Source organism: Dermacentor variabilis, chromosome 1, assembly GCF_050947875.1.
Source record: "Dermacentor variabilis isolate Ectoservices chromosome 1, ASM5094787v1, whole genome shotgun sequence".
Classification (NCBI taxonomy): Eukaryota; Metazoa; Arthropoda; class Arachnida; order Ixodida; family Ixodidae; genus Dermacentor; species Dermacentor variabilis.
In genome coordinates this window covers 90,709,781-90,735,475 of record NC_134568.1, presented here as the reverse complement: position 1 = coordinate 90,735,475, position 25,695 = coordinate 90,709,781, and the positions used below count along the sequence as shown (strand labels likewise).

General features: G+C 45.3%; 1 protein-coding gene across 2 annotated transcripts in view; it reads right to left on the bottom strand.

The window, feature by feature from the left end:
- Nucleotides 1-25,695, bottom strand: part of LOC142580357 (uncharacterized) — a 205,679-nt gene that overhangs the window by 85,649 nt on the left and 94,335 nt on the right. For both annotated transcript variants that reach the window (XM_075691144.1, XM_075691145.1), the window contains exons 3-9: nt 20,266-20,403; nt 18,448-18,568; nt 16,495-16,649; nt 15,915-16,028; nt 10,353-10,487; nt 7,703-7,768; nt 6,179-6,256 (exon numbers count right to left, since the gene is read on the bottom strand). In XM_075691144.1, coding sequence (XP_075547259.1) covers nt 6,179-6,256; nt 7,703-7,768; nt 10,353-10,487; nt 15,915-16,028; nt 16,495-16,649; nt 18,448-18,568; nt 20,266-20,403 — 807 coding nt within the window. The remainder of the gene's footprint in view (nt 1-6,178; nt 6,257-7,702; nt 7,769-10,352; nt 10,488-15,914; nt 16,029-16,494; nt 16,650-18,447; nt 18,569-20,265; nt 20,404-25,695) is intronic.

The window sequence follows — 25,695 nt, the reverse complement described above, 5'->3', positions numbered from 1 at the left end:
TTTTCAACGTAATCGCGTCATGAGATCGCGATGGCTGTTGGCACAGGCGCGTATAACTGGGCGTCGAGGGTATCACTCTCATGGCGCTGAGTCGTGCTCCCTAAAGGGTTGCAGAAAATAGCAGCTTTTCTTATTCACAATCTAAAACACTTGTCGCTGCAGTGGGGCGTCGCGCCGGACGCTACGCCACATAAAATTGAAGGCAGCCTCGAAAGTTATCAGAACGTAGAAAGGCGCTCAGCGACGATATGCTATTGCGTCCGCAAAGTCATATGCTGCGGACACATTTAAAGGCAATGTCCGTCTCACGAGGAAACACCATCATGGGATACTTCAAAACGCTCTGTCCTCGCCGGATGGATACGACACGGGACATGCTGCAGCGAGTGCTGTGCCCACGGGTACACCACTCGCAGCGGTCAAAGTGAAACCGCCAGAACGCCTGAACTTATGAAGAGGACTCAAGGAATGGGGATGTCTTATGTGGACGCATACGAGCAGCGCAGGGGTTCCCTATCATCACCGCAATTTCAATGACATGCGTGCACGAGCACATGCGTTCCGGAACGACTGGCTTAGCTCGTATACACTTATGAAGACTGTCAGGTTCTCGGACCACAATAAATACCTGTCCGTCCTACATTATCACGTAGTCCTTACCTCGGTTACACGACACTATATATACGCGCTGCCTATATTATTCACTGTTTATAGTGGCTTCTAGAACGGAAATGCAGCTCTGCCGAAACCAGTGTACTCTCACAGTGGCAACCGGTGACACGCAAAAGATGTTCTCTACGGGCCGTTATTTCTGTTTGCGTGCCGGCCGTATGCTACAGGTATATTTAGTTGGTTTAGGCTTTTCCCAACTTGGGCGCAGGATCAAACTCAGTTCCGGCAAGACAAAACATGATAAGCGCGGCAATAAAAGTTTTCAGGTCACTGTAGCCGTATCAGATAATTCATGTATTTCCACGTATTAGGCTTCGAAGCGACAGATTGAAAGACACCGCGTGGTTTTCGCACAATAAAGTATTAAAACCAAGATTCACGCATTAATTGCGAGATAATGTTTTTGTTTTCACATATCGCGGATCACTGTCCGTAATGCTTTGCAGTAAACATGTTTCTTCTGTCTGGAAAATGATTACTACAACCTCTGAGACAAGCTTGAGCGTTCAGGATAACTCCGCAATTCTTTAAGGTGGTCCTCATAGACCACCTGTTATCTTTCTCATCTTTTTCCTCATAATGCTAAAAAAATAATCGCCTGTTGAAGATTGTTCAAATCCACCACTTCCGCAGGATCACTGAGGATACGTACATTACTTGCGCAAAAAATCACGGTGAGCAATTGGATACATAAATTCACTGATGAACTTTTTAATTCTTCTTAGCAATTTTTTTTTTGCTTTAGGACATGTTTGCAACTGCTGAGTTACTGGTCAGACGCCGCCAAGGTCGATATCCCTAGAAAAGCAGCAGTTTCTAGATATCCTGCCACAAGATATGTGACAAAACAAGAATATATATATTTCTTAGTCCACGTCTCTTTTGCGCTGTTTAGCCGTAAGAACCGTCACCATGCATTTTTTTGTACAAGTGGGTCCTCGCCTGGCCTGCCCTTGCAAAACCACTTGTACTTATACGCTCACTGTTCTCGCAAGAACACCGGTTTGTGTCGCAATACCAGCGCGGGAGCAGCGCAGTCGACCGCCCTTCCGGTCTGCCGGGAGCAGGGACTGATACCGTCTCCCGTCATTCATTGCACTGCAAGCGTGAAATGCGGAGTGGCTGGTTGAATGTAAGGCAGTGTTGCGACACGTAATAAGAGGTAGTAGATTTCTGCACGAAAAATAATGAAAAATCAGAATATAGATTCTTTATGCTGGCAAAATAGGTATCCTAAGCACCAAGTTATCGCCGGCGCGGAACCAGTGCTTATTAATGCTAGTTTAAAATAGGGAGTTTCAGAAATACACCTAAGCGGGTCTTAGCGTACGCAATAACCCAACTCCATTGCAGGCCATTTGCGTTTTTCAGTACACCGGCGGATTCCATCCCCTAACTTTGGGTTCCTGTATTTAAACGAGCTATATAAACGCTGCAAGGAAATACGTTCGTTGCTAAGACCAAGTCAAATTGGCGTGCCGAAACTCCAGGCTGATCCTACCTCTGTTCGGTCACTGCTAATCACTACGTGTCCATCTTTTGCGACCGCCCTTTCTCCCCGCTGACCAAGTGTGACAGTGTTAGAGCACGAGAGGCCGACATGTTTGTGTCTTGTCTGGGGTTTCATGCTTTGCAATTAAGGCTTTCGCACAAGAATATATACGAGACGAGGAATCAATGCTTAAAGAGTCAAAGTGCGAACTGCAGTACGGACTTGTTGAAGATAATCGATTTGTTCACAACTTCACGATGTTAATTGTAAAGGACTGTAGATGTGTGCACAACCGCTGACAAAGTCGAGAGAATTACACGACCCGTTTATAGCGTACCTGGCGGGTGAAATATGAAACTGCAGAAATTACCCCTAATTTTGTTTCCCTTACAGGAGCGAAACCAAAAGAAAAACGCTGGTACCAGTGCACGTTTGACTTGCTAAAGTCGTGTTCTTTCGGCTCTTTCTTACTAATGGTTTCAGGGGCTTTCCGTGTAGATAATTTTGAATGAAACAGATGGCCTCGCTGCGCTACTCTGCTGCGGAGCGGTGGTCACGGCCCGCCCCTATCCGCTGGCGACAACGCTGGCCCAAGTATACACCGGATGAGCACGAGATTTGTAAACGCCGGGCAAAGGCCGCGCGCACGTGAAAAGGCTGCGGGACGAAGAAAACGAAGGCAAGTACAAGGACGGCTGAGACGAAGACGGCGCCATCCGCTCTGCCTACAGCGAATCTCAAACAGCGAACGACGCATGCTGACTATACACATATAAACTCCGTGTCCGGCGGACGAATCATTGAGAAAGTACACCTGTATGCAACGAGGGAAATTACCGATGGTATTGTTGTGAATGCTGGCTGTCTATAGGCCCGCCTTTGATGCAGCAACGTGCACGTTGTCGTCGGCTGGCGCTCGAAAAACGAGAGGGAGGACAGAAACCTTGGTGACAAACGTACTTATTCCAAGGCTCGCTGATGCCGAGACGAGAGTAACGAACTGTAGTCTGCTTTGTCTGTCGACACGAGAGTGCAGTCTCAAGGTTATTTCGTGAAGCAAAATATTAAAGGGACACTAAAGAGAAAACGAAAATCAATGACCTGTAACAGGAACCAATTTATCCCTTTAAAATTCTATTTTCATTCCTTCGGAGCAAAACTGTCGATTGCTAGCTGAAAAAAGAATGAATGACAAACTTCCCTATCTTGAAACTTCCCAAAACAGCGGAGCGCCGGTATGCGTCAGTGTGGCGTTACGGATTTCAAAGTATGTTCTCGCTTTCGGGCCTTTCTGAGCGCGGAGTACGTTCTCCAAACTGTCTAGGTAGAGTCCTCGGTTGACTTTCAAAGCTCCTTTATTGATAAGCAATTGGCTACACCGGAGGAAACACCATCGTACGAGAACTCGAAGGAGCCACCCGCCTTTCGTCTTGGCGCATTTTCTGCCTTGCTACGCCTCATGCTCACTGTGAGAGTGAGCTTTTCGGCATTCTGACATTTTAGAAACGTACGTTAATTAATAATGCCGCCCAATATTCCTATTGAGTCCCTTTGCATATACTCTACAGAGTAAGAGAAAGTTAGGCACTATTAACAAAATATGCCCCTGTAATGGCCAAGCGGCCCCCAGTGGGAGAAGGCTCGAAAAAAACGACAAAGCACGCGAAAATGAAATACGCCTTGCGACGACGTCTTGAAGCTCCCGCACCAGCTCGCTGTGGCGTCATGAATTCTGCCAGCGCTTCTCGGTAAATTACTGCACGAAAGTCGAGGGAACCAAAGACTCAGTCTAGCAAGTTTCGATACTATCTCCTCCTGCGCCGAAACAAACCAAGTACGAGAAAATATTTTGAAAACGGGCGCTCAAGTTTTGTCGCGAAATGCGAGAAAGCGAAGGTGTGGCCACCATTTCTCCCTTGGTAATCATCTTTTCTATTTTTCTTCTTCTTTTATTTTCGGTCAAATGAATTAAAGTACAGTTTCGAAAGACTATTTTGTCAGTCTGAAGTGATTCATTCTTGCTTATTCTGCCTTTATTGGTGTCAAGGAACTGCCGGCGATATTGTTGAGACGTGCGATGGTGTCCTGAGCGTAAACATGACGAGCGTCATGTCGCAACTGATAAAGTTTACTCACGAAGTCAAAATCCGGGAAAGTCGGATCGATAGCCCTTTTTTACGGGCGAGATCCGTAGAGCTCTGTAGAGCTCATAGTTTCGGTGGTGATATACGGCCAGCACAGTGGTTCGTCAAGTTCCAGGTTCACAGAATGCCAGGTTCCTTGCTCGTACACATACAGTCTATTCCAAACGGATGCGCTCCATGCAAACGTTGCTGTCTCTAAGAACTCCGAAGTTCACTGATGCACAGAATAGTGAGGTGCACTTTTCCCAGCCTGACGCTGCTTAATAGTTCTGTTCGTTAGTCAACGAATCTAAGAGAGCTTGCACATCTTAGCGTCGAATTCAGGGGCCCAAACCACAAAGCTTTTTGTTTGTAAGTGCTGTTCGCAATTGGTCTGCCACATTCGCTACGTCCGACATCACGATTGGCTGTCATTTGCATGCTCTTACGAACAGTTTTAGCGCAAGAAGTTTCTTGTGGATACGGGCCCAGTTTACGTAAAGAGCAGGCTTCAAGCTGGCTTCGCTGCAGGAACATGGCGCAACGAAACCAGGGTTTTGGCAACGCTCATCCCCACTCTGTCGAGTTCACTTTGCTCCAGACCAGCGACTTGACACGGACAGGGTGCTTCCTGCTCCGGTATTTCGGCATTTATAAAAACAGTAGCAGGATCTTACAACACTAACGAGAAAACGCGGAAAAGAGGCGGATAGCACAGACCCTGACTTTAATATACCTTATTCGTAAGCCACCTCGCGCTTAATTTGGACTACCAGACACTGTGGCCAATTCAAAAATATAAAAAAAGCGATGGCTGATCTGGCACAAAGCCACTCAAATGTGACCTCGGGGCCCATTTGTTCTTCCTTCTTTTTTTTTTTTTTTTTGAAGTATACCAGCGCAAGTGTTCACAGAAACGTTCCGAAACTACAACCGTTCGGAAGTGCCAGGAATTCGTGATGTTGGGTATATTACGCATTATAGAAGACGGTCGGACAATGGCAAACGACACTTACGAACGAAAAAAAAATTGTTAATTTTGTCTGTGCGGCAGGAGGACCGCGCACACTAATGGTCAAATATCTGGGACCGCATTCGCAAAGCTTTCTGTTGCGGTACGAATTATTTTCCATCGACAAGACGCCTACGTTAATAACGGGCGTATCACAATCATCACATAATATCACAATTGGCTGGCACGTCCTCTATGGACAGTTCTAGCGTAAGAACATTTTTTTCTTCTGAATACTGGCCCAGGGCCCGTATTCGTAAATCACTTTGTACGCTTTTAAGTATACTGGAAAGAACGGGCGCCGGCCAGCCGTGATAGCGAATACATCATTAGCGGAGGCTGCTGGTCAACGAAAATGTATTTTTACAAAAGAAAACCTTGGTGGGGGAATGCGGCCCCAGAATTTTAACGGATGCTACACAAAAGCACATACGTGCAGACATGAGCGGAAGAGTACGGACCGCAGGCTCCTCGAAAATTTCATTTTTTAGCTTTTTTTCCTTAATTAGGACGCACGCCTGAAAATTGACAAGCGCAGCGTAGTGTTCTTCCGGCAATGCTTGGACTGCAGTAGTCAGTTGCAGGCTGTGTGACTATAAGCTGCGAATCACGATCACATAAAGACAGATGAAGCAATGATTAACAAAAATCGAGCCCCTCTGTTTACCTCTTCCTCGTTCCCATTGCTGTGAAGAAATTCAAATTTTTCCCGGAACCCAATGTCCGTACACTTTTGTTCACAGGTGGCCTCCACCCTTTCGCTTGGTACATGTATTTAGCTCTTTCCTTTAACTCGACAGCATCATATAAAAATGAGCGTCAGCAGTTTGATCATAATAAAGCGGTCGTCAGCGTTGGTGCGGAGACTCGTTTACTTACATTGCCGGCGGCTTCGGAAAGTTCTGCCCACAGATCTTCCGTTTTGGCGTTTCCGAACTGGTGGTTCCACAAAAATGACTGAAAAAGACGTAATTTACCTCAGTTAATTCTCGCCTTGGAAGGAGTGCAACTCATTAATCACAATATGAAGCAGTAGACCCCGTCTGCGCTGAGCAGGAAATAACAGATACCTTGTATATGCCTACTGAAACCTTCGCGTTGCCTAAATGCACCTGGTGTTTGATTAACATTTTAAGGTAACCACATAAGTGCGATCTTCTCGAGCAAGCGAACACAGCCTTGAAAGCATCAACAGGTTAACATAACTCGCAGTTGCCCTGGCCTGGAACTTGTATCTAAGCGTTACGTGAACGCTTGACACTGTATGTCCTCTGTAGGAGTACTCCAATGTGGTATAGAGAGTATTTTTTTAATATTATACAGATTTTTTATAAAAAAGGCTTTGAGCATAACGAACGTGGGCGTGTTCCTAGGCGAGGCGGACATAGTTTGTCACGAACAGCGTTAGTTTTACAAGGCTAATTAACAAAATTTTGGTAATTACCTCTTTATTAGAACTTTGGGGGCAGTTGTATACATGAAAAATTCGAAGGCGATCACACCTTTATGCACCCTAATTTTTGATACCTTTTAAATCACACCAATTCGAAATATTCATATTCGAATTTCAACGTTCAATCCAGGCAATATCGAAACAGAATGTGCCGGGAGCGCAGAAAAGGCAGTCTCACTGTCATACCAGACGGAAACGGATATTTCTAATTAGTCTTCTGAAACTCACGTCATTAGCAGAAAAGTATGGCCACCTCGCTTTACAACTCCTCTTCAAAAACGCCATGTTTCCCACGCTCATAACGGTTTTATAAAAAAAATCTGCATAGTCTTAAACACACTCGGCCTATGCTGGAATATTCTACTACTGGCAGACATTTATTGTAACGACAAATTTATATTATGCGTCTTGTTCAATGTACGGACTGAATAATTGTGTCGTAATGGCTACACTGTACGTTGCTGAAAGTCGTTTCACTCGTTTCCGTTGGCTGTCGGTAATGCGCTGTGCGTCAATCTGCACCACTCTCACTTTGTTGCTTTATGAAATTACCCTACCGTACCTTACCTTCGTACCGTCCTAATCACGCAGCCAAATTTTCTCGCTTGTGCCATATTGCACTCCATTTTCGGTTAACACACTTTATAAAATAAATCCGACGCACATTTATATAGATTTTAAACCTGTACCACAGCTATTCGCCACAAATATACACTTATAGGGCTGTTTGATCATGCATACCGTCTTCAGTTTCGTACTGTGTATTGTTTTACTGAGTACAACCTGACTATACAGTTACATGCTGGGACATCCAGCGACTCATCCGACTTATATACCTGCGCGCGGTTCCTGCAATCCAGTAACGGAGATGACGCTGTACATTCGAGTTATTGCTAAATGAGTGTTTACAGGAGAATTGTGAGAAATAGAAAATGCACAACTAAGCTTACCGATACGCCCCTCTGAAATACCGAAGGTCCAAGGAAGTTCTCGAGCATTCGAAGCACGGATGCACCCTGAAACGGATTCCAGTGAAAAGCAATAAGACCAGAGCGCGCTAGACGCCAAGGATGCGACGTTCCGTCGGCTTTGATGAAAGAGAATGTGTAAAAAAAAAAATGGTGACAGTCGAACGACGTCAACAGTGCGTCTGCATACATGCCAACTTTTCCCAATTTTCTGTAATGTTTACGAATTTAGGTTCGTTCTACAATTTTGCGAATGTTTCGTAAAGCTTTACGAAAAAGAAATTCTGTTCGCGAAGAAGTTCCGCTCGTTGGTCTCCGACCATACTCTTGGAAGTCGGTGGAAGTACGTTCTAGGGGAACTTGCTCCGAACAGTTTATCGAAACAAGTTCCTGAGGCAGGCGAAACCGGCAACAGCGAAGTGACTCGAAAAGACACTGTCTAACACAACATGGGGGAAGCAAACAAACTTTATTTCCTCTATGAAAAAAAATAATAAAAATAAACATGTTGCTCATAGCTTCCTGTCGTTTCACGTTTGCTGCAGCTTGAGTGTTGCGTCTGAAGGTAAATAATTCTCAATAACGTGCGTATGTATTTCGCAAAAAGTGCGTACTTAAGGTAAACTTTAAAAAAAGAAAAGAAACCGCGCCATTCCTCCCCTTCGTTGTCGTGTTCGCGGGATTCTCACGAAATTTAAAGTTCGCAGGTTGGCAGGTATGCGTTCGTCACAGTCACTTGCTTAGGCAAGCAGAATGACATAAAATTCAATACTCTTCTACATGTTGTACTTGGACCTGATCGGGAGCTTTCAAAGCTGCACAGTGGTGTGGAGACACGACGGTGGCCGTGCACGTAACTGCAGAGGAACGGCACACTGTCGAAGAACACTGCCGTCAATGCGTTTTGCAACGAAGCAATTGAGTCGCAAATTCTATACTCACGGTTTCCGTCGCCGTGTACTTCTGCACGGATAAAGTTCGTCAGAAGCAAGCCTTCGTTCATGGCGATATTCAACGCTATTTTTCAACACATCACTCTCCAATAGAACCACCACTGCAGCCATCGCGTCACTTCCGTATGCGTTGTCGCATAGACGGGCGCTCGCTGGTGCAAACAGGAAAAGAACCTTGAACTATGCACATGCGCTCATTCGTGACTACCGCTAGCCAGACAGTATAGTAGCCTTGTGACGATTCCACGCCATCGAATCTACAAATTTCAGGGCATTTACATTGTGCGAGAAAAATATTAAACGTCTTCTATTTTTGTGTTTCCTCAATTCTGTCTTATAGCATAACTGTATTAAAGGCCACTTGTTAGCGTAGTAAACATCAAGTTCACGGAAAAACTACCAGTGAAAGTTGTCAAGCGTTCTAGAAAATGTCTGATTCAGCAATATTACGGAATATTGTTTCGCATAATTGGAAAGCCCGAAACACATGAAAAACACCGACGTGACTAATGCGCGTTTGCTCCGCGATCGCAGCGTTGTCAAACGTGCCGCGCGTGAACGAATAGCGCGCTGCCGCTGAGAAAGTGGTACGGGCAACTACTCCGTCATTAGCAGCGCAATTCACGCCAACGCTCGATCGTCCTTGCATGGCCGAAGAGAACAGAGGCTGAATTCACAAATCTAGTCGTTCGTAAGGGCCGTTAACAATGCGTCCAACATCACGACTAGGCCGGCATCGTGCCCGGGTTAGCAGGCTTGGTGGACGTATATCTCGAGAGGTATGCTACTTTTAGAATTTCTGCTAAGTATACATTACTTCATTGCTGCTCAGCTTCAATGACGCACTTAAAGCATGTGCCGTAAAGTGAATAATTTAAAAGTTAATTAGTGAATGTATTTTAGTTAACTACCGGGACATTGCGATTTGTGACGCTAGTGCCTGTTGAGGTATACCACCTAAACCAGCCGAATTGTGCCCTATGCCCCATGCAATTAAAGAAAAGAAAGCATATGTTTAACGTTAAAAAAAAAAGACCCAGTATATAATAGTGACAGCATACCCCTCCCCCCTCCTTTCCGTGTCATACAAGATCGATTAACCACATAAGAGCAAGCGTAAGGACGCCAACAATAAACCATTGCAATTATTGTGCGCTTTATGTTCGGCTTCTTTCGTATTTAGTTCATAGTGGCAGACCGAGCGAACAGCATTTAAAACGCGCTGGAAGCAACGATCGCCGTCTCGAAGGCAAACGGGAGCGACGAGATTGCGTGGTAAACAAATGTGTCCTTGGGGGAACGCCAAACGACATGATATATCCCTGGGGCTGGGCCGAGTCGCGTGATTACCCAGTCATTAGCAGACGACGAATGCGGCAGGCAGAGAGAGAAAGGGGCAGGCAGAGAGTACGCAGAGGAGAGGGCGCAAGCACGTCGAAGCCGCCGTTGCGCCGTGTTGCACCGTTAGATTGTGCGCTGGTTCACGCTGGGGACTGCCATACATGATAGCGGTTAGCTGGTTTGACGCGGTTCTTGGAAGGAAAGCAGCCGGGCAGGACGGATATATCGTACCTATAGTGGGAGCAGTGGCGACACGCCTGGCCCTTCTGCTTTTCCCCTACGGCGCGCGTGCTTCGGAGGCCACCTTCCTCGATACAAGAAACGACATTCGCGTTTACCTTGTTGTAGGAAATCGTGTCGAAGATCTCTGTGATCTCATCCGGGTGGCTGACGCTCTGAACCACTGGGTGCGAAGTGGTGGTCGAGTCCAAGTCCATTACAGGTTGCAGGTCCTCCGTCAAAAACTGGTTCATCTGAGCAAGCGTAAGGGGGAGAAAAAAGACAACGCCAGAATCTGTAAGCGGCGCTTCGTTGCCCTGTCGATGCCGCGGGCAGAACGCTTTTGCGGCGTCTATAGTTGGGGTACCTCCGCACGCCAAGGGACAGCCGCGCTTCCCATATCTCCTGCAGAGTGCTCTCATCGGGTGACACACTGCGACTCGACGGTTTCGAAAACGTCTCGGCTGAAACCTCGCCGGCCGTGTTCTGCGGCTGGCAATCCTGATCTCTCAGTTTTATTATTCTTCCGTTTCGTGCTGTCCCTCTCTATTTCTTGGCGTATTATTAACCATGGGGCGCAACTGAGGTTGTGCAGAAGCTGGGAAAGAGCTCATGGTCGCAGAAAACTCTGTTCACGCCTTTGATTTTGATCGATAAATGTCATCGTCTAAGCGAGAAAAGCTAACCTTCTTCACAACACCGTGTGCGGCCTATGTTTCTAGCGAGTAACGTCGCTGCTAAAGAACATCCTTAAGGGAAATTAAGATTTGTTTTTATTAGACCGTACATTATTCGTCGGTTATAAGGTGGAGCTTACGTAAAACATGTGTCAAAAAACTAACGATAAAAAAACGCTAATAAGCTTTTTTTCTTCTTTTTTTTCAGCTTTTGCGACGATCGCTGTCACCATGTTGCTAATGCTATTCTTAAACGCCCCTGCCCGTTACAGCTGATGCTTTAATTTTTTTTTTCTCGTTTGTGTCTTCCTTCCATATAGAGATGCACAAGCAAATGCAGTTACATAAGCGTGATAAGGGTTAGCAATTATCGTTCCGCTGGCGTATGCTCGCGTCCTGCACGAAGCAAACTCATTTTACATTCACGAGAAACTACAGGACACAAAGAGATGCTATTTTGAGATTTTCATAAACACTGCGCCGAGCAGAGCCGTTAATTGTTCAAAATGCTGCTCTTTCTGCATAGCCTCTGAATGAAAGGACTAACGTGAGTACTAGATAGGGACCACTTAGCGATTGCTATAACCACCACATGTACGTCGTGCGATGCAGCTTATTGTTAAAACGTGAAGGTTGATTTAGACGCTGCTATTTCTGCGCAGCTCATGAAGGACAGGCTAGCATCTGTTTTGAATAATCCGCTGGCACGGTGAAGGGCCCAACTATGAGAAAGCAGGCGTGCCAGCTATACCTAAACTCACTTATAAAACGTGCTAACCAAGCGAATCTCCCAAACTGAGGAGCAAGCTGTAGTCGAGTAAATGAATTCATGCCATTCGCATGTCATGTGCGATTTTCTGACAAGTTGCTGTTGTCGCGATGTCGTCGTCGTTGTTGCTGTTTTGGAGTATAGTACGCGGCGCCTGCTGCTTCCTCTTCTTCGGGCCATGTAGAGACAACCACGCCGCCGTTGCCGATTAGTGACAGGACAGATATTCGGAGCACCATTCTATGGACGACTAAAAGCGTGTTGTTCCCCACACTACGGAGAAAATGACTACATTTTTCTTGCATTCTTCTTAGTTGCATAATCAGTAAAAAATTTTAAATCAATTTCACATGTCCTTAAGTTAGAAAAAAAAAAAAACATTCAGTGAAAAAGTTATGTGCACAGTGTTTCTGGAAACGTCCGATATAGCACTTATGTAAATATAGAGCAACCATATTGCACAAAATATTTACTAAGGTAAATTTCAATAGAATCAGGGCAAAACTTCACTTAAGTTAACCCGGAGAAAAAGATGCCATTGAAGAAGGAGTATTCAAGAATGAATCACAACCACGGTCATCAATGTCACCAATCAGGTAAGCGAGAAATCTTCGGAATACAACCAACCTCTCTATATGGCTTTCATATCTTACGAAAATGCGTTTGATTCAGTAGAGATACCAGCAATCATGGAGGCATTGCGTAGTCAAAAAGTATAGGAAGCATACATGAAGATTCTGGCGAATATCTATAAAGATTACACAACTACAGTAATTCGTCACAAGAAAAGCGGAGAAATACCAATCAAGAAAGGGATCAGGAAATGGGACACAATCTATTTAATGTTATTCGCTGCATACTTAAAAGAAGTATTATAGTTGTTAAGTGGGAAGGATTAGGGGGTGACGATCAAAGAGGAGGCATCTCAGCAAATTGCGCTTTGCAGTTGACACTGTGCTGTTCAGCAATGATGGAGATAACTTGTAACAAATGACTAATGACCTTAGCCGATAATGTGCAAGAGTAGGTCTGAAGATTAATATGTAGAAGACTAAGGTAGTGTTCAAGAGCCTGGCAAGCTTAGAACGAGAATTCATGACTTGCAGCCAGCCTATGGAATCGGTGCAAGAGTACATTTATGTAGGCCCACTGATTATGAGAAGGAAATTTACAGAAGAATAAAAATGAGCTGGGAGTGCGTATGGTAGGCATTACCAAGTTTTGACCGGCAGTTTGCCGCTATCCTTAAAATGTGTAGAATCATTGCATTCTACCGGTACTAGCATATGGGGCGGTAAGTTGGAGGTTAGTACAGAAGCTCGAGAAGTTGAGCACCGCGGGAAGAGCGATGGAACGAAAAATGATAGCGATAACCGTTAACAGACAGGAAAACAGCTGCGTGGATTAGAGAGCGAACGGGGATAGCCGATATTCTAGCTGACATTAATAAGAATAAACGGAGTTGGCCAGGTCATGTAACGCGTAGGGAAGATAAGCGGTGGTCTATTAGAGTTACAAAATGGTTGCTAAGAGAAGGGAGGTGTAGTCGGGGGCGGGGAGGGGGGACGGCAAATAACTAGGTGGAGTGATGGCGTTATTTGATTGCATCCTAGGCTTTCATGGTGAAACAGCGCTAGGAAAACACGGACAAGAGAAAAACACGAGCCCTATCTGCGCTCGTCCGTGTTTTTTCTAGCGTTGTTTCGCCCTGAAGGCGTCATACCAACAAGCTCGCGCCCAGACCCTATTGCATTCTGGCGCGTCACGCACCGAAACGACGATCTGATGATGAGGCACGCACCGGATAAATTTGTGTCACATGGGGTTCCTCAGGTGGGCCTGAATTATAGCAGGCGAGCGTTATCGCACTTCGCCTCCGTAGACATGCGACCATGCACCGCGGCCGGGATCGAACGCGCGACGTTAGCAGCGCAACGCCATAGCCATATACGCTTACGCGGCGGGTGGTGGGATGAAATCAGGGACATTTACAGGCATAAGGTGGTGTCAGCCGGCACAAGACAGGGGTGATTGGAGGGGGCTAGGACAGGCCTTTCGACCTGCATCGGGCATACATGCATAGGCGGCTGCTCCTGCTCCTGCTGATGATGAAATAAAAAGCTCGCGAAATATGAAAAAAAGAAAAAGTGCGCGCCGCTCGAACACGGAGCTTTCAAACGTGCCGCGCACTAAAGAACACCGCTTTTAACTCGCTGAGAAAATGGCAGGGCAGCGACGCAGGCATTGGCTTCGATATTCATGCATGTTTCGGTTGCATTGCTGAAAGCAACAGATGCGGCTGCTCATGATGGCGATAAGGTGAATGAACAAATCGTTGCACGCCCTGTCACTTTGTCAGTGGCAGCGCAGCTATAGCTCAAAAGCGCCGTTCGTAGTAAAAGGCACGATTGAATGCACTGAAACTGCGGCGCGCAAGGGGTACAGTAATAGAATTTTGTCATATTTCGCGGGTTTTCTTTAATGGGACATTTCCTAAAACGTCTTACGATTTACTCATTGGAAGTTTTTTCTCTAAACTTCCGAAGTTCATGATAATCATGACTAACTATGCAACTAAACAGAATGCAACAAACTTCTTTTTTTTTAATTTTCGACACATAACGGCCAAGAGCACGCTTCTACAGTCGCATCCTCCTATAGCACACGCAGATATTTTTTAATCTTTGCGTAAGTTAGCTGGCACACCGAGTATATCATAACGCGGTGCGCTTCACGGCATCTTCAAGCTAGAAGCGAAAGTAGAACGCTTGGCCTTCACCAATGAAGACCACATTGTACTTATTGGCAATTCGAGCTGACTTATTGCCCCACTAAATAAATCTGCTCTTTTTTTTTTGCAGAACAAGTCAAGAGGGATTGCGAAGGGTCTCGCCATGTCGCCGAATACTGAACATGGGCGCTATAACGTAAAATTAGTCTAAACTTTTCTATTCCAATTCTGCAATCAGCCCACCGCGATTGGTCAAAAACATTTTTGGACCACCCCCACTTCACCTGTCTGTCGCGCGACGTCACGAAAACCGCGGTAGCTCCCCATCTGATATAACGCGTACACGCTGATTGTGCATAATTTGACCGAACAAAACAAAAATAGTTATTTCTGATTCGACGGTTTTTGCATTAGCCCTCGGCTATTGGTCCAAGTTTTCGAGCTGCACCCACTTCACATGCCTCTCACGCGACGTCACAAAACCGCAAAAACTTATCGCGTCAAAGTGACGTGTACGCGATAAAGACGCATTAATATGCCGAACAAAACTGAATTTTCTTCGGAATAGCCGCAGGCTACCCCGTTCCGAAAGGAATAAAAGATGGCTGCTGCCGATCGCTCCGGCACTGGCTACTCGCCCCTGCCGGAGAGCATGGGTTTATTTGCGTGTAATAAAACTTTTTGTGTGGCCGTGTAACGTTTTCGAGAACTTTCGGCACGTTTACGACCTAGTTCTGCCAACACTTCTTTGCTGACGATCCGTTTTAGCGTCATTCTTAAGCTTCCGTTGCATGCCACCGCGATTGTCGACGAGCCGCCGAAAGCTAAGATAAAGCGGACCAGTCGCAGACGCCGGTACCACCCTCTTTAACCGGTTATCGATATACAGTGCAGTGGCTCGGCCCCATCGAATCCCTCTCCACTTGAGCATGCTCCTCTCCTCTTGTGAGCCAATTAGATAAGACAAGCCGCTCAGTGCAGGCAATGTTATTCGTTTTTCAAGCAAACAAAAGTGACCTCCTATGAACGAGGGGAGCATTTGATTGGTTTCTTCAAACAACCCTGCGGGTGACCGCCCGATATTTGCGTCGGCGGTTGCGCAAATTTGACGTCACGAGATTGGAATAGAAACATATTGGAATAGTTTAACGTTATGCGACCCAATTTTAGTTTATACTCTGAGTTCAGTTACAAAACGTCAGCAGAATTCCCCTAAGCACGATGGGAAGCGCATGGGGAAACTTTTTCGGCAAAGAATGTGCAGTTGCGTAACTGCTTCCTGCAATGTATTCTGCCTCGCACACACAACCATTGCGTAAGTTCTTGCGTAAGACCTTATAATAACGGGTGCTATAGGCGACGACGCAACGAGAAAGCAAAATCTCCATGTACATATATGGTCGTGCTTCGCCTGTACCAAACATGGCGCAACTTGAGCGCTACAGAAAGCTTTAATCACACGGCTGTTTAGGTGCAGACGAAGCATCGACGCGAGTATACCTACCATGTCCCATTGCGGTTCAACGTGGTCGATGCCTTTGTACTCTATGTAACTTGCGAAGCCTTCGTTCAGCCACAGGTCGTCCCACCACCTCATGGTCACGAGGTTTCCAAACCACTGTTGAGGATAAAAAAAGTTCAGACAAGGCTGCATGAGTAGCGATTATTACTGTAGGCCTATACCTCATTATATGATCGCCATGCCCATTACAAAACGCTGTTGCAGGGCCTTTAATCGCGCTAAACGAAATGCCACTTATGCAAGATGCAGTTCGTGGTCGAATAGCTTTAAACGGTTACGCTGGCCGCACGAGACGGCACGGACGGCTTGCTTTGATGCTCGCAAGCAAGCGCTGTTTCATTCTGTTTTATCTCTCCTGAAGATATCTTATTCTTGCCATCACGGCATAAATATAACGAGCTGATGTACTTGTTGAAGCACATCGTGACGTTTAGTTATGAAAAAAGTTAAGAAACAGAACATGTTTCATGCTCTGCATACCAATAAATGTGGATAAGCGTCGCCTCATGGCTACAGTGCACAACATGGAACCAGTGACGAGGCAGCGGCACGAGAGGCGTACCTGATGCGCGAGCTCGTGGGCGATGACAGCTGCCACTCGCTGTTTGTTCCGGGGACTGGACTTTTTCGGGTCGTAGAGGAGGTTCACTTCTCGGAAGGTGACGAGGCCCCAATGCTCCATCGCCCCAGACACAAAGTCCGGAATGGCGATCATGTCTGCAGGATGGGCAAGGCAGCAATGAACGTGACTAACAGTGCATTTTCCGTCGTGGAATTATGCCGAAAACTTGGACAAGTATAACGATTAAAAGAGTAAAACGTGTAAATGCATTTAAATTTTTATGCGTGCACTTATTTAGATAGCGCATATGTATGCACAATACTGTATGTAATTACGTTGCGCTTATTATGTAAGCACAATGAGGAGGTAGTTATAAGACAAAGATTATAAGCAGCGCTCGTAAATTATACGCAGGATTAATTAAGGCGCTATAGTTCTTACGAAGCAGCGGATTACAGGTAACATATAAACGTCCGATATAAAATAAAGGTATAAATGTATGCGGACGTTCGGCTTTTCCTTTTGAGGGCCTTAAAATAGCTGGTATATATATATATATATATATATATATATATATATATATATATATATATATATATATATATATATATATATATATATATATATATATATATATTTCCGAGCCCACACGTGGGTTCGTATCACACCTGCGGCCAGATGTTTTTTCAACCACTTTCATTTCCGTTAATTTCTCATTTCTTTAATTCAGTTAGTAATAAGTACAAGTAATCTCCGCTATGTTGACCTTGGTGTCTATGTTTGTCGCATTCTTATGATGTCATTAATAAAAATCGGGTCCCTCGGTGCCCTTTCTTCTCGTTCATTACATTACGAGAGCCTCGAATCCCGCAACATTGATGCCTTCAGGTAGCATGTGTGGGTTCCTTCACCAGTTGCCGTCACCCAAATAGATCACGTACTCGTGACGCCTGCGGCAGAAAGGATGTTTCACATCTGCCGTCTAGGTTTGTGAGTGGTGGCACTGGCTAACACTTCCAGGGTTAGTTCTAATAGATAAACATAAGTACCCCAGAAAGTGGATGGGAACACGGCGCCGCGGTAGCTCACTTGGTAAGAGCATCGCACGCGTAATTCGAAGACGTGGGTTCGCATCCCACTTGCGGCGAGTTGTTTTTCATGCACTGTCATTCCGTTAATTTACGCTTCTTTAATTGAATTAGTAAGTACAAGTAATCTCCCCTATGTTGTCCTTGGTGTCTGTTCGTTGGCTTCTTATAATATATATATATATATATATATATATATATATATATATATATATATATATATATATATATATATATATATACGTGTGTGTTTGTGTGTGTGTGTTTGATTGCTGCTATAAACGACGAGATAAAGTAGCTTCAAGGACGCCTGCGCCCTACCGTCTAATTAGAAGTCTACGCCCTACCTATGGAACGCCGAGGCACTATGTGACACGCTGTGAATCAACAGAACAATTTTGCGTTCAGAGTAGCTTTAGCATCAACTGCAAGCCGGACAAAACACCTTGCGAAGCTGGACCCGCGGCGAAAGGACTTCTCCTCTACGCTATGCATGAAAAAATCCAATCAATGAAGTTCATCGCTTTTACACTTCAGACATGCAACGCACAGTTTGTAAAACTCTAATCAAATTGCACCTTTGAGAGGAAATGCTCAATCTGCACTGTTGCCTATTAGCTCTGTCACCAATTGCGCCAGTAACGTGTAATTAACTGCACTGTAGCGTATAAAGGTCGGCGAAGCGGCTAAACTGTCAAAAGATACGATACCTTGGTCTTACCAGAAACGGTACGAAAAACAAAATTTTTCCCTTGACACACGTCAAATATGTGATGACTGCCGCTGCAGAATTGGTTATGAGCAACTTTCGTGAACCGAATCCGTCAATTTTCCATTGTCGAGTTAGTCTGAGAATGCTGTTTACCTTGTTTCGGCAGCGGGTACTTCAGGCCGAAGTATTTCTCGTAGAAACTGAGTATCCTCGAACCGATGTCGAGAGCGTAGTAAGTTTTGTTGAGCTGGTTAGGAGCAGCGTACACGGAGAACTGCAAGACAAAAGGAACATGCATGCACACCGTTCATAAGTGTCCACTACAAATAAAGTTCTTGTGTGCTAATTTTAATTATTTATCTGTACGAAAATAAACGCACAAAACAACGTTGTAAAAAAACAGGTAGCATCGAAGTCAAGCTCCGAGCTTACAGAATCGTGGATTGCTCAAATTTTATATGACGAGCACTGGTAGAACAAGGAATGTCGCTCCAGCGATATTCCGTGTTCTACCGCTGTTTATCCTTTCGAGCCTGCATATCACTGCGAATTTATTTCTTGTTTAGATTCAAATATTACGTGACACTTTATGTCGTGTGGTTCGAAAGCGGCCTTTGATCAAATGCTCAGCAAGAAGCTACCATTTCATTGATCCACATTCTTACAACGGAACAGATGCGTAAGGAATGCCAAAAAGTTATGTCCTATATAAGCTGCGTGTACCGATATGTTGTTTTACATTTATTTTAGTGGCCAGCTGCACTGTGTGTTATTCACACGAGATGAGTACCTGCTGATTTGCAGAGACGTCCAACAGACCGTAACCTGTGTAAGCAATGGCGAATGCACATCAAGCGAGAAAAGTACTTGCTGTAGCAGAAGGAGACGTGCGATTACACAAAAAAACCACTTTCACATATTGAGCTATCTTGCGCGACCTGGTATGCTTGGTTCGTTGCTGCATACCCTACGATAAAGGAGAAAATACGAAAAGACGTCGGCGAATAGCCTTCCGGGGCTTTTTGCACTAAATACAAATTTGTTGTAAGCGCCCAGAAGACGCAGTAAAAAGGCCGCAAGTTTTCCCCTGTGCAGCCGTTTGTCCCAATACTTTCTTAGTGCTGACACTTCGATGTAAAGCGCACATAGTGCTGCTCCTCAAGGACGAAACAGTTGCGGGAACTGTCTGCGTCACAACCTCGACACGGACCCTGTTCGTCGCATATAGTTTTTCTTTTTCATTTTGCTCTTTCAGCAATACATTCCTACTATCAGGTCAAACTCTTGCCTTTGCTTCGAGTTGTTGAAAAATTCGACTTTTCTCTGCTATCTGCTAGCCGCCTGGTTAGCTCAAATGGTAGAGCAGCTGCCCCGGAAAGGCGGTGGTCCTGGGCTTGAGTCCCGGACCTGGACGAATTTTTCTTCAACTGCGAGGGCTTTCTTTTGAGATCCCGTATGGGTTTCCTTTGTAGCAATTGCTACGATTGGGCGGATGCCTCATTTTCCCTTGGTTCCTACAGCAGCTCCGTGAAGGTAGTCTTTCCTAGAAGCGCTCCTTGGTGTGAAATTATGGCCACAAGCGGGTTTTCTTGTGTCACAACGAATTGCTCCCTGTTGAGGCCATTAAAATAACATCACTACAACGTAGACGGAGCTCACTAGAACAAAGAAGACAATTGCTGTGCATACATTACCACCTGGCCTGCTACCGGCCATTGTCCCCTCACCACACCACATAATGTCTCTTGCAGAGGAGCTTCAAGCATTAGCCTCCCAAAACCATGACAATAACCCACATTCATTTTGAGTACTAAAAAAAAATTTTGGTGTCTTCCTTTATTCTGAACCATTCTATACAGTAGACTGAGACTGGCGCATAATATGTGCTATCCAAAACAAGTAGAATGCGCATGAGGCCTTTACACGAACATATGCGGTATCCTTGGCTGTATATCACACTTGGCCGCTTACCGGTATCTGGTCCACGGAGGCTGTAGTCTGCACCCTCTCAAAATCACACACGATGAAGCAGACCAAGTAAGTCACCATGGGCACGGACTCCTCGAACTTAGTCACCACTTTTCCGCCTTCGCGAGTAATAGGGTAACCCTATAGAACGAGAAAATGAGAAGAAAGAAACATAAAAACAGGCTCAGCACTTACAAATGCAACTAAATCAAGTAGCCTACTCCGCTGGCTTTGGATCTGTAGGATATAGTTACAAACGAATTTTGCGTCACAACAGTTAGCTCGCTGAACAAGAAAACGTTGTTCTCCTTTGCAAGTGCAATTCTGCAACAGTGGGGAATCCCTGAAACAATTGGGAAGCAGGACATCGCATTTTAAGCCGCCGTGCTGAAGTTTGCTGACCCAGTTCGTATTATATACACAACAGTGGCCTCGTCTATATAGACTGAATGAAACCGACATTTTGGTTATATGAGCTTCTGGAATCGAGGCCTCATCTAGAAAACAAACGGCAACCACTGAATGCACCCTGACGTCGGTGACAAAGTTCGCCTCCATAGTAGGCGCCTGAATAGGAGCACAGAAAAATACGAACTCTGAGTTTTACGCTATAGTCATCGGAAGACATTGCTATAAGATCAGCTATGTTTCGGGCAAGCTTGGCGTTCTTTGCGTTAATGGCACCATTTGTCAAATTAATTGTAAACAAAGCACCGGTTTTTTACTATTGACACGATTTTTTCACAAGAACCGCACACGCTAGAGGCTGTATAAACTAATCAGGCTCCCAGTTCACATGACATCACCGTGAATGTTGACCAATAGTGGCTCTCAAACCTCTGGTTCCTATACGATATTTGTAATTCTCGGTGCCCCGCGGCTGTAGATTAAATGTGACTTTAGGCGATCGACACAGGATCCCAAGAGATGGGAATCTTGATCGAGAATAAATAGATTCCGATAAATCGGCGCATAATGAACGTCGAATTTTTTTTCATAGTCTGCTATCATTACGCGACGTCCTTGAGCGAGATATTCCCCGGATAAACCTAATGAAAAGGCAGTTCACTGCTGGTCAAATTGCACAAGCGCCCATGACGTGCTTGTAGATTATAACGCGCAGTATTGAGTCATTCCAGGCGTCCTGAACTATATTGAACACTCTTCCACCATGGCGGTCATTCACCTTTTTTAGAGAAATGACAGCCATCGTGCTGTCGGTATTGGATTCAATCGGTCAACCGTTGTTGTAAGGTGCGCCAGGCAGGCATGCATTGCGTCGTCGCCAGGCGAGGACGCAACGTAGGTGCACTCCCTCAGGTGATAGCACACGTGAGTCCTCAGGTGATCGCCGTTGGCTCATCTCCCGCAGGACATTGCGTTCGTCTTCGCCGCGTGTCAACCACCGCTGCGGTGACTAATGCTATCATTTAACGTCGTCATCGTCGCAAAAGGAGCGGCCCATCACTTAGCGGGCTCTCCCCGCGGCAGAATGTAGCGAGTTGAGGCGGCGTTGCGAAAGCGCCCCGTCGTATATACATACATACGGCGACCGTTCGAGGGCTCCTTCCTCCGGTGACTGGCACCACTGTGGGCTGGGCGGGATTCCCGCAGCCCACTCGCGCCTGCGGCCTTGCTCCCCGCCTCGCGTGTAAAGAGGGCCCGCGAGAAATCATTCGCTCCCGGCTTCCGCTTTCTGTCGGCTTTGTATAGCGGCTTCTTGGCAGCAGCGCTCATGACAGCAGAGAGGCTGGCGGAATACATTCTCAAGGACGAACAACTATCGCGTGATGATGGTGCTGCTAGTGCTTCCACAACAAAGCGCAGCGACAGCACTTGCGTCGACCAGCCGTTGCATTGAACGGGTATAGGCCCCCGTTTACAGTAGCTAGTGTAACAACCACATAAACTGAAACGCAAACAGAAAAGAATTAAAATAAAAAGCACGGAACATCCATTTTTTTATCATTACAGAGGAGGGAGTGGTGTGTGCAATCGTTCCGTAGTCGAGCCAAATTCACGAAGCTTTTCCTTCTTAAATGTCATTTGCCAGTGGCCGGTCGCAATTCGCTGATAATATGTTCAGCATCGGGACTGCTGAAATGTTCTATTACGAAGAATTCTAGCGTAATATCTTTTTGTGAATACGAGCCTCGGTCTTTAAGCATGGTGGGGACCCAAATGTACGTTTGGGAGCCTGAATTTAGCCACTGTTACAAATAAAGGCCTCATTACAATAACCAATTACAAATTGTAGCTGGTGAGTTTACAAGGCATATCAACTTGGAAATAATTCTCAGGATAGCACCAGTTTCGAGATACGGGCCGTCAAGCTTGCGAAAAAAATGCGCTGTTGTTCCACTTAATTCTTTTATGAAAACGCCGTTGCATGCACTGAAGTACAAACGTAACTGGAACGCCAATAATGTTCCAATGGTGGAACAACTGGTATAGTCCTGAGAATTCCTTTCAAGAGGATACGCCTTGCGAACTCACCTGCAATATTTTGTAGATTGAAATATATGCCGTAAAGTAATTAGTTAAAAGTCAATTATTGTAATGTTTAATTATTTAATTAGGTATTTTGATTTATCGTAGGATTGTGCTATCTACCACACGCAATTTTCAGAGATTTGAAGCAGCTAAAAAAAATAAACACCTGGTATAGTGCAGCGCATGGCGACCGTCTGTAAAGAACACGGAATGAAACTTGTGCTGTCGTAACAAACAAGCTGCAGCATTAATCTCGTTAGCTGTACTTCAGAATTCTTTTAGAACAGAGTATAAGGTGTCTACCTTAGCGTTTACGGTGCGTCCTTTTCGCTTCGCCGTTTTTTGCAGTGAAACCATATCTTGGGGCCCCGTATGGGTCGCATTGACAGGAGTCAACGAGTTATTTGCGAAAGGCCACTGCTCTCACTAATGCCGATAGACTCCGTGACGATTTTAACGCTTTTAAATCGCTTGCTACTATGCGCAAGTGTCATAAATTACGTGAGCAAACTAGGAACACAATAAGCACACAACCTGTATCCAAACGCCACAGTCGACCAGGGCTTATTAGATATTCATGAGAGTTAAGGGCGTGCAAAATGTGCAGGATGTTTGGGCCAAATTAGGGCGCTATATACGCCGGTACAAGAATATATGACTATATAGACTTGCGCAGTCGATAGAGGTTAGGAGAAACAGACACCAAAGTGCGGGAGTAATGCTAACAAAGCTTCGCTTTAGAAGGCGTAATGTTAAGAGCATGGTGACTTAGGGTTACGGACTGGTTAGCAAACGTGTACAGTAGCTGCTGTCGGAAAGGTGGCAAAGTGAACGTACAAAACAAAATAGTAGTTTCAGTGACTCGGTGTGACACCTTTTGGAAAGTACTTTTAGCGAGCGAAGAGAGAAAGCCGGAGATAAATCACGGTCGTATAGCGTTGACAGATGAACCTGCCAGCTTTTCCTTTCTGCTGCTTCTACGTGTATTTAAAGTAACTACTGGCCACAGGCTATGGGTCTAAACACATCTTCTCTATTTTTCCGTCATGTAAAAAGAATGGATAACGTTTAACTTGAAATTGAAAGTACTTACTGTATTGTTTATAGAGGTTCCAAACTAGTGAAACATATTCCAATATGGGACGGATCAATGTTTCATACATTAGTCATTCAGTTTCTACAGGGGCTGATGTTAACTCTTTACGTATGTAGCAGCTTTATTTTTTCTTTGGCTTTTGAGCAAATATATACAGCGTGCTTGGACCATAACACATTAGAAGTGAAAATCACACCAAGGTATTTGTAATCGTGGACTCCATTGAGTGACACAACCGTAGAAGATTACTCAAATGCTGTCGTAGATTGTTTGGTTGTAAAAGACATTGCTACTGTTTTAATTATGTTTTACTTCATTTGCCAAGTGTCGCTTATGGAAGCATTCTAACGAGTCATTAAGGCATAAATGGTCATCTGGGACTTTCGTTACCTCGTACGGTACACAGCCGTCAACATATAGTCAAATTTTAGAGCTTATGTTACTATAGAAGATAATTAATAAACACAAGCAAATGTTTCTGGTAAAAGGAAGAACAGCTGTTTTTCCATGTGATATATTCATGTCTCTATCTTTTAAGAACTCACAAATGACGTATAAACCCTGTTGAATGGTATACTGAATCCTTTCAGCATTGAAGCCAGTTGTCTCATATGCACACAAGAATAACGCGGAAAAGATAAGGGGCAACTAAATCGTGACCATAACAATGTCAAAATTAATTAAACTTTGGGGCTTTGCGTTCCAAAATCCCAATGTGATTATGAGAAACACCGTGGAGGGGTTCCGGATTAATTTTGACCACATGGGGTAATTTCACGCGCACCCAATGCATGGTACACGGGCCTTTTTAGATTCCGCCCCCATCGAAATGCGGTCGCCGTGGCCGGGATTTGATTACAGCGCACTCGGGTTAAGCAGTGCTACGTGTAAGCTACTACGTCACTACGGCGCCTCACAACCACGTTAAATGTAAACGAACTGAGTACGCATGTGGAGCCACTTAGCACACTTGATGTTTCTTATTTTACCATCAACTAGGCCTAAAAAATTATAATATCAGAGGACACCTAAGCACTTATGAGTTATGAATGCGAAAGTATTAATGCCCAACGCCGCTGAGCGGTCCTTCAAGTTATGAACTCCTCGAAGGCAAACGAGCCCGTTTAGGCGCTTGGCCGTCGCCTTCTGATAGCACACGGACGGTGCACTTCGATCCGTGACGTCGTGCTACCTTGCTCGACTGCCACAGAATTTAATGGGGACGCTCCCGAGTAAGCCGCGGTGATTTTGACGTCAACGCTTTCCTCCTGCCGGGTTCGGCAATGAAAATTTTGGTCCAAGTAGCATGACGTCATAAAGCAAAGTGCACAGGCCTGCTATTAGGAGGCGTTGGCTTGACGCGTTTTGATTTGGCCTCACCGAGGTGCAGTTAGAACGCTGGCGAGAGCTTACGTAGACAAGAAACGCGCGGATAACACAGAGTGCCGAGAGCACGGGTGACGTGGCATCGCTGTGATGCCCTCTCCACTCACGTGGCACTTGGCGCACTATGGCAGCAGCGTGCGTTTCCTTGCGCTCGCTATGCTCTGTCGAGGCGCGCTCGTGACGTGGCGTCGCAGCCAATGGGAATCGCCGTTTTCACTTGTCCAGACGACAGGCACCAGCTTTTTCGCTCAATGGGCCAGTTTATGCTTTCGCATCAAAAATATTTTCCGGCCCCTTAAGAATTTCACGATCCATCTCGGCGCTCAACAGGGCATGCGTAATCTCAAGATGATTTTGAGTTGAAAATCTCTTTGTACATGAATGTTTTGCGCCACGTGGACCAAGGCACAATCCGCTGCCAGAAATTGCCGATTTAGCCGAAACAAGCGCCTCATCGG